At 36.1% G+C, this 10,127-nt stretch overlaps 1 protein-coding gene across 3 annotated transcripts; it reads left to right on the forward strand.

Moving 5' to 3' along the window:
- The first annotated feature begins 1,746 nt into the window (after window positions 1–1,746).
- Window positions 1,747–9,874, forward strand: LOC102592394 (ubiquitin domain-containing protein DSK2b-like). 3 transcript variants are annotated; one of them, XM_006340768.2, is made up of 8 exons: window positions 1,747–2,226; window positions 3,840–4,592; window positions 5,198–5,412; window positions 5,528–5,641; window positions 6,669–6,727; window positions 7,049–7,074; window positions 9,161–9,253; window positions 9,337–9,874. In XM_006340768.2, exons 1-8 carry the CDS (start codon window positions 1,977–1,979, stop codon window positions 9,483–9,485), a joined length of 1,659 nt encoding a protein of 552 aa, XP_006340830.1. In that variant the 5' UTR covers window positions 1,747–1,976; the 3' UTR covers window positions 9,486–9,874. The 3 variants fall into 3 exon arrangements, with proteins under 3 accessions (XP_006340830.1, XP_006340831.1, XP_015160586.1); XM_006340769.2 differs by having other exon boundaries at window positions 3,840–4,589; XM_015305100.1 differs by lacking the exons at window positions 7,049–7,074; window positions 9,337–9,874 and having other exon boundaries at window positions 9,161–9,250.
- The last annotated feature ends 253 nt before the right edge of the window (window positions 9,875–10,127 follow it).

Below are 10,127 nucleotides of genomic sequence, written 5' to 3' on the forward strand. Positions count from 1 at the left end.
TGCTGCAAAGCAGCGATTTTATTTAAATTTTATATACTTTTTTTAAATAGCTGTTGAGCAGGGTTTTTTTCCAAAACATTTTTTCAAAGTTTTCCAAAACCTTTTTTATTCCAAAGTGTCTTTAATTTTTTTAAAAGAAGTTTTGGAAAAAATTTAAAAAGAACAATAAAAAAAATAAAAGATAATCGCTGCATATTTTATTTTTTATTTTTAAAAGCTGCTCAAGCAGCCATTTAAAAATAAAAAAATTGACAAAATCGCTGCCGGTGTAGCGATTTTAATTTTTTTTTTGACAAATGTGCTGCTAAGGCAGCGATTTTAAGAGAAAAAAATCGACAAAATCACTGTTGGGGCAGAGATTTTTGTTTATTTTAACGGAGTAGACGGAGTCAATTTTTTTCGAAAAATATCAAAAGCAATTTTACCCTTTTGATTAAAAAAAATTGATATGCTATTTATGTTTTTTAAAGAAAAAAAATTGCCCTTTTAACTCCTAACTCTAATATTGCTCATGCAACAAGAACTAGAATATGTTGCATAGTTTTGAAGAAAAAAAAAGAAGAGACAATTAGACAATATTTATGTTCACTTCACCCACCAACCAATAACCATATTGCAGTACCCTCCATGCCGGTGGAACCCCACCATTCCTTAATATCGTTGTTTTCTAGTTTCTCCGACTTCAAGGCACCTTCGATTCTTATTGGTTTGTTTTATTACTTCTATGTTTTTTTTTAAAAAAATAAAAATAAAATCTCTGTAAACAAAATGTCATATTCTAAATAATTACATCTCATATCACATATTTAAAATTATAAAATTTTAAAAAAATTTACTCCCCTGTCCAGCAATAGTTGTTCTGTCGTTATTGACTTTGCACACTTCTTGAGATACTATTAATAGAAGGGTAATTTTACTATATCACACTTTGAATATAATAAATACAATATTTTGAAAAATGTAATAAGGAAATGACTATAATTAATAATAACGGTAAATTATATACTAAGGGTAAAATTATCTATTGATTTCATAAAGTAGACAAGTATTGTTGGACATCCCAAAATAATATAGTGGACAACTACGATTGGACGGAGAAAGTAATACATTACACATATTTTTAATTTAAAATTACTAAATATATCTTTTTTACTTAAATTTTTACTCCCTCTGTCCCTAATTACTTGTCTACGTTTCCTTTTATAATTGTCCCTAATTATTTGTCCATTTTGACAAATCAAGAAAGGACAATTTTTTTTTACCTATTATACCCTCAATTAAATGACTAATTACTTTGAAAAATGCAGAATTTTTCATCCACTTCATTATTAATAGGAGTAGAATGATAAACTCACTATGTCATTAATTGATTTTTAATGGGTGTGCCAATTCAAAAGTGGATAAGTAATTAGGGACAGATGGAGTATGTTTTATTTTTATTTGTCCATTTGTATAAATTTATATTAATTGGTAAGTATTATTAATTTTGAGAAATAATTTAAAAATAAATACTTAATAATGAAGTAGTATTTAATACCAAAGATAAAATAGATACAAATATTATTGGATAACTATTTTTAATATAGTGAATAAATAAAAATGAACTAAAGAAATATATTTTTATAAATAAAATAAAAAGTTAATATACAATAAATAAACAAAAGTGAACTGCAGAAATACACTGAATTATACATTTTTGGTGATTTGGTATCTGGAGTAGGAGTATAAATTGGTTTTTATTTTCACAAATATAATAAAACGCAATAAAAGAGTCTCTGTCATTTACTTTTCTTTATTATCTTCGCTTCACCAGTTTCGCCCTGAAATCGTGAAATCATCTGAATTAGGGCTTCTTCTTCATTTTCCCGTTTCCGATTAATCGGCGATTTCGATTTCATCACTTTTCATCTCAGGTTTCAGTTCGCCATTGATTAGTCAACAGGCCTCCCGAATTGTTGAAGGGGAGGGTTTTGAGTATGGGCGGCGGTGATACTAGTGCTGCGGCGGCAAAAGAGGATAACGAGAATAACGCCACCGGCGATCAAAAAGTTACAATCAATGTCCGATGTTCCAACGGCTCCAAATTTACCGTTCAGGTGGCTCTAGACTCAAGTGTTGGATCCTTCAAGTCCACCCTTGCTCAGCACTCCGACATTCCTGCCGAGCAGCAGAGATTGATCTATAAAGGCCGGATCTTAAAGGACGAGCAAACCCTAACAAGCTACGGTAATATTAATTATCCCCATCTATATTCCGATTTTGATACACGGAGGACTTGATTGCTTCTGCTTAGTAGATATGCGGTATAGTCCTGGAAAAGGTCCCTAATTTAATTAGACAATTTTTTTTTGTGTCATGGGGATTGGTGACATGCTATTTGCTTGATTGTCGTTATTGGTTTTTCTGTATAATAATTGCAACATGTAAAGGCTGCTCCTGGTTTAGAAGGTTTGATTTTTGTGGGTTTATCTATTTATGGTAAGAAAGGTGATTAGACGGATTTAGGTTGGCTCCTGCATATGTAGTTTCTTTGCTAATGAATTCAAGAAAATGAATAGACGGAGTTAGGTTGGCTCCTGCATATGTAGTTCCTTTGCTAATGAATTCAAGAAAGATGAATAGACGGTCTTAGGTTGGCTCCTGCATATGTAGTTTCTTTGCTAATGGATTCAAGAAAGATGAATAGACGGACTTAGGTTGGCTCCTGCATATGTAGTTTCTTTGCTAATGGATTCAAGAAAGATGAATAGACGGACTTAGGTTGGCTCCTGCATATGTAGTTTCTTTGCTAATGAACCCAGTAAGAAAGTGTTGTGATTCTCTCCCTTTTATCAACAAAAAAGAATAAGAAAGATCTGTGCTTATCACTATTTATTGTCCAGTCTTGAAATAGAATGCACAAACACAAGATGTTAGCCAAAGTGGAGAATGATTTCATGTTTTAAAGTGGAATTAAGGGTTATGTGTGCATACATTGAAGAACAAGTAATGAATTTGGAGACACATATTAGAATGGGTAATGGACTAAGTAGGCTTTGTATGCTACTATTACCTTGTTGACTACCTGAGAAATTGAGGGGGATAAACTAAGGAGTGATGAACTGAATGTGATTTTTGGGAAGTTCATTGATAAGTGGGCCTAAGTGTTGATAGTAAATCAGTGAAAATGATATTAGCTGATCAATAATCTTCAATAGTTATTATTGAACCAAATCTTTCAGTAAAATTCCTCTCTTTTCTTGCTCTTCAAGAACAATAGTTAAAGATACGACATTTGATTTTGGTTGTAGAATTGTATGGAAGTATTGCCACAAAGTAGGACCTCTACTTAATGCTTTATCTGTTTAAAGGGTGCATACTTCAGTTCATACTTCATATGGTGATGATAGCTAATGATGAAAACGACTTCTGTTCATATGATTGAGCATCATCTCCAAAAAATGTATAAGAAGTGATAATATATAGATTTGCAAGTACTATAGCTTAAGAGAAAGGTCTGATGTGTTGACTTGCCCTGCAGACCCTAGATTCCTAGTTGAGAGTTGTGTTCCAAGGAAACTTTTACAAGGATTATACTCTATAGAAACAAGGTGCTGATGGTTAATAGCGACCTCTAAAAGATCAGAACAGACAAGGAGGGTATCCGAGTTGTAAAAAACCGGGGCTTGGGGATGAAATATGGTTCCACTTTCCTACTATTGGGAATGGATGGAGTATCTTGTCATTATGTTTTACATGATTATATTCTATCTCCGTAAAGTATGTTTTTGACATGTTACCAGGCTGTCACAGTAATATTCTTTTATGTGTTGCTTATCTTATTTATATGTGGTTGATAGGTCTTGAGGCAGATCATACCGTCCATTTGGTTCGAGGTTTTGCACCAGCTGCCGCTGTTAATACTGCAAGTACAGTCAATACTGGAAATCCAAATGCTAATCAGAATGCACCCTCTGATGCCGCTCCAAATGTAGGTGGACCATTTTCTGGATCGGGCCTTGGTCTTGGTCTTGGAAGTGGTGGCGGCGGCGGTGGTCTACTTGGAGCTGGCCTTCCGGATTTCGAGCAGGTCCAGCAGCAGTTGACCCAAAACCCCAATATGATGAGAGACATGCTGAATATGCCTCTCGTTCAGAATTTAATGAATAACCCAGAAATCATCCGTAACATGATTATGAACAATCCTCAAATGCGAGAGATCATGGATCGTAATCCAGAGCTTGCCCACGTTCTCAATGATCCTGCTACTCTTCGTCAGACAATGGAGGCTGCACGAAACCCTGAACTTATGCGTGAGATGATGCGTAATACTGACAGGGCAATGAGCAATATTGAATCTTCTCCCGAGGGATTTAACATGCTGAGGCGCATGTATGAAAATGTCCAAGAGCCTCTCCTAAATGCAACAACTATGGGTGGAGATGCAAGAAGTGATGTGGGTTCAAACCCGTTCGCAGCTCTTTTGGGGGCTCAGGGTGCGGGGCAAGGCAGAAACCAGTCAACTAATCCTCCAACTACTGGTTCTGAGGCTACTGCTAACACACCTGCTCCAAATACTAATCCACTTCCTAATCCTTGGGCTTCTGCTGGCAGTAAGCTACTATCATTTCATATCCTTCGATTTTGTACAAAATTTGCTTGCTTTAGACATGCTTAATTACTTCACCTCTTTGGTTTTTTTTGGGGATAACGGTGGTGTCTGGGTTGCGCACCTCGACTATTCCACTAGTTACTTGCAACCTCCCACAAACACATGTAACGGGTCTTTGCTGCCATGGCTTTGGCAAATGAGAAGAAATCGCCCCATGTTTTTTTTGTCTCTGCTGGCCTTTGCCTCTTGTTTGATTGAAGTCGGGTTTCACTTGTAATAGGCAGTGACTTCTCCTCCTCTTGTGCTTCTGCAAGACTTCTATTCTTGGCTGCTTTGATTGGTTGTGAATGACTGGTGCAATGTGTGTTTTGAATTTACACACCAGGGGTAGCATTGCACACTACAAACAAAATGTTAGGTTCTCATAAGCTTCTCATGCTTGTTTTGCAAGAATTTTCATCCTCCATGGCCCATGCTGTATGCGTAATTCTATGTTTCATTTAGGTGCTTTGAGCAGGTGGTATTTAGGCATCAGGGTATTTCATAAGGTTTTCTTGTTATATGTTCAATTTTTATTATTTTTTTCCTTACTTTGCCTTTTTGCAGCTGGAGCTGGCCAAACTAATACCACTGCTAGGTCAAACACTGCTGCGGAAACCAGGGCACCACTGCCTGCTGGCTTAGGTGGACTTGCACTCCCAGATCTTGAGGGAATGCTGGGTGGCATGCCAGATGCTACTTCACTAAATCAGATGATGCAAAACCCAGCCGTCTCACAGATGATGCAGTCTCTCCTCTCAAATCCTCAATACATGAACCAGGTATAATTTGTGACTTCAAGCTTGCTTGCAGTCATCTATGTCTTTATTTCTCTTCTTCTATTTTTTATGGAAAGCTTCTTGTCAAGTTCTCATTCGGTAGTATCTTGGTGTTCAGATGCTTGGGATGAATCCACAGCTAAGGAATATGCTTGATTCCAACTCCCATCTTCGAGAAATGATGCAAAATCCTGAATTTATTCGGCAGATGACTTCCCCTGAGACAATGCAGGTAAATCATTTCTGGTTGCTATCTTTATCTTGCTTCCTTGATGTGTATGGTGCATTGGATGTATTGAATATGGTGTTTGGTTAATTGAATCCTAATAAGTGTGCTTTTAACTAATTTAGCCTCATTACCTATTTGTGGATGAGACAAGCCATGTACATCAACATGTCCAATTGGAATGACACTTTATCATTAGTTCAGACTGTTGGTCAAAAGAAGTCATAAGCTAACTATGTGAGTCAAAGGGGAAGTGTAAGAAATCGATATACTGCACTTGGTACTTTTTTGCTTTGGATTGGGCATTTCTAGATCCACTGTTATACCTCTCTAAATCACTGAATTTCTCCCATTTTCCATAACATAAAAATTAAGCTGTGATGAAGTTCACTTATCTCTAAGGGAAGTATATACTTATTCATCAAAACTTGCAGCATATTAGTCGCTCCCATTTCCTATAAAATTACAAATGAAGCGGTGATAGTTTCCAGTTTCTTGAAAGGAAACTTCAGTAATTTGAAACAATTGTTGTGCTATACCATGGAACTCTTATCTGTAGAATTATATTTAACTCATAATATTGCCTTCTTATTTTAATTTCTCCACCAATTAAAGCATAGATTTGTGAATCTTAACAATATCTCTCTCTTTGATATATTACATTTTCTCTTATGATCTTCTGATTTTGTATATAATGGACACAAGAGTCATGCTTTCATCCAGATGTTGAAATTTGCATTTTTCATTATACTGATATACTTTTAAGACATCAAACCACTCAAGGCAATACATACAGGGAGTCATAGTTTCATCCAAATGTTGAAATTGACTTGCTTGTCAATTAAACTAAGTGTAAGATATCCCATGTCAAAAATAAGTAAGTAAATAATAAGTGTAAGACATTAATACACCTAATGGACGTCACTGTGTGTTTGTTTCTTGATGTGGCTTATAATATTTACCAAAACTTCAGGTGTATTTTGGTTCGTAATCTTTATGTATCCTCTGACTTCTTATTTTTGCTTCTTTATAGCAACTTATGACTTTCCAGCAAGGGCTTTTGTCTCAACTTGGTCGACAACCAACGAACCAGTAAGTTGATACCTATGTTTTAAGTTCACTTGGCTGGTGTTCTGCATGCTTCATGATTTATGTTACAACTTCTGCATATCTTTCTTATTTCCCATTAGTCAGCATTTCTTGTATACACTTGCAATGAAATTGGTTCAGACATATTCTCAGATTTCAATTTTCCATTAGTAGAGAACCATCTCAATTCTTAAATTAGGAAGGAAGAAGGGCATGCTTTACTTTTTCATGTTTCAGATCTTCTTTATGGTTGTTGGATCATTTTGGATAACTTTATGGTATTTCTGGCTCCATGCTGAGATAATGTCTTTTTCCCTCTTGCAGACCGGGTCAGAATGTGGGAGGTGCAGGTAAATTTTATGCCCTCGAATACCTCAAACCCAAACCCCTAACTGCAATGTTACCAGTGGAGTGTGTAGGTTACTTCAATAAGTAGTCATGTTATAATCTTATCTAAGAGCCAATATATTTCCGTTGCCGTTGTTTTGAAAGTTTGTTCAAGACTATAATTTTTTGTGCAAAAAGGGTCTAGTAGTTATGTGATGGAAGGATGTTTATCAAAGTGAAAAGTAAGTTTTACTGTGAATGTTGCGCCGCTAAAGTTCAACATTTCCACAGATGAGTGTCGCAAACATGCAGATACTAAAATGGATGTGTAGTCATACAAAGATTGGTTTAGTTTAGAAATGACACATTCTCCAGAAGGTTTGAGGTAGCACACATTGAGGATAAAACGCGAGAAGGTTGATTGAATATTTATTTTTAGTATTACACTCGGGGGTCGTTTGGTTGGGAACAAGTTATCCCGGAATAAGTTACATAGGATAACTTATCCCATCACTATGGCACAAATGTGGTATAAATACTCCAAGGACTACCTAATATCTCCAACCAAACGCAGAATAATTTAATCATACATTTTATTCTGGGATTATTATACCTCACACCAAACGACTCCTCATAGTCTCTAGAGGCTGGGTACTGACCAGATCAGGCCCTGAGAATAATGGCGTCCTTTCAAACAAAATCAAGAAAAAGTAAAGACATCGAAATAGCTAATTCTAGTAAGCATGAAGGGGCTAATTAAATGAATTATTTTTTATACATATGTTTTAAAAGCACTTACCGGAGTTTCAAAGTAAAAACCAACACTCTTAAGACCAAAAGTCAGGCGGATAGGGGGGAAAACATTTCTCCGTTCCTGGTTCTGCTGTAGTTTTTGGAATAATTACCAGCCCAAAATATCTTTTAATTCCAAAACTACTAAGTACTGTTGTAATGGCAATTGGAACTGTATCGCTTGGGATGGTATGGTCATGGCCTGCGTCAACCTAGAGATGCAGCGGTCAAATTATGTTGAGTGATATCTACTAGTTGAGTTTTAGTCTTGTTATAGTACTTCAATTATTATTATTTATTGGAGAAATTAGGACTCATATTGCGTGCGCACCCCAACTTGTTTGGGAGTGCTTAGGCGTAGTAGTAGTAGTAGTAGTTGTGAAAAGGGTTTAGTATTAACAATTTGCACCTTTATTTCTTAGGCAGAAATTCGTTGTTATTTTATCGGTTGTGACTGATTCCTAGGTAAGTCAATAATTAACCCGATGTTGTGGGATTTAAGTCAATATACAAAAAGTCAAGAGCCTACACCAAATTATTATTTTTTGAGATAATACCTAGCTGATTTATATCAGAAGGAACATCATGGCTGCACCAAATATGATTCGATACCAAAACTAGGGACCAAACTGTCTAAATCCATTTTCTATCCATCAACAGATTTCTCATGTAAGGAGTCTTGACGCTACGTTAAGGGTTGCCACCATGTTGAGGTGATGATTTTAACGGAAAGCTATTGGGGGTGGGTGGTATAGGTTGGGGATGCTGGTAAAAGGTTTGGGGGTGGTGGGGACACAAGGATATGGGTGTTGTAGGGATTGGAACTAATGGAGTGGTTTAGTTTCTCCATACATTCCTGTCATGTGATCTGATAATTGCCTTTCAAGATGACTAAGTGCCTCCCAATTTGTTTGTCTAGGCGCTAGCCAGTTAGTTCAGTCTATCGGCTAGATATGGAATCTGAACATTGAATGCATTCATCAGTTTCTGCTACTTTTTAGATGAAACAGCATGTAGATAGTAGTTCCACTTTTGACACACACATGAAATTTAGTCGTACTAAGATATACTCAGCTTCAGTGACATCCTTCAGCATCCCTTATTGAAATGCTGAGATATGAAATGTAGCTATATTAAGATACAGTCGCGTCAGTACAATCCATCCTTTATATCCTCCATATAGGGGAATGTATGGTTAGTTTGATTCTTTTTCTGGCTTCTTGTGATATATAGGAGGACAAGTACAATGCTATTTTTGCATGCTGCTGTTTAGTTTTAGTTTGACTCACATCATTACGGTTCTTTCAATAATTGCAGCCCTTGACAACAACATGGGAATGGAAATGCTGATGAATATGTTTGGTGGACTTGGGTCAGGGGGTTTGGGTGGTGTCCCCAACAGATCCAATGGTTAATTTTCTCCTCTTTATTTAGTCAAACTCTCTCTCAAATTTTAACTTGCTCACCTTTTTAATGTTGATGTCTTGCTGTAGTGCCTCCGGAGGAATTATATGCCACTCAGCTAGCACAGTTGCAAGATATGGGTTTCTTTGACACTCAAGAAAATATCAGAGCATTGGTTGCCACTGCAGGCAATGTTCATGCCGCAGTAGAGAGACTTCTTGGAAATCTTGGACAGTAATGTTTTATCATTCTCTTTCATATGACTAGCTTCTGATGGGGACAAGATGAAGTCTGTTAATTTGGACATGGCAAGCATCAAATCTTAATAGGAAGGAGCATTAAGTTTTAGTTGGAAATATTTGTTTTGGAGTTTATTTTTGGAAGGACTCTCAACTGTTGTCTTCCATTCTCTTTTCCCTTAGACGCAAAAAAAAAGGAAATTGATGGAAGAACAAGTTGCTTAGTCCCTTGTACATACGATGTTAAAATTGGTCCCATAAATTGTTTGGTATATTATAATTTGTACTTCACTTGTGTCTAGCATCTCTTTTTTGATATGCTAGGCTAAATGGATTTGCTTGATGCTTAGTTAATTCAGCTGTAGCTGTCTGTATTTTGCTTGTTCAACTGCGCATCAAGTTTTTTGTGTGCTATGCTATGAATTATGATGTGTTGTTCTTGCCTCTTGTTTGAGTTAAACGATTTATTTCGATATGAAATTGTAATGTCTTGTGTAGACAACAGACTACATGGCTATCTTTGAAAACCAATATTCCATATTGTAAGATTCGGCTTCTCTCCATTTTCCCCAAATTCCTACTTAGATGTATGACACTTGTATTATTTAAATATCAATGGTGCATATTAAAGGAGTCAATTG

This window comes from Solanum tuberosum, unplaced genomic scaffold (assembly GCF_000226075.1).
Source record: "Solanum tuberosum cultivar DM 1-3 516 R44 unplaced genomic scaffold, SolTub_3.0 scf00020, whole genome shotgun sequence".
NCBI lineage: Eukaryota > Viridiplantae > Streptophyta > Magnoliopsida > Solanales > Solanaceae > Solanum > Solanum tuberosum.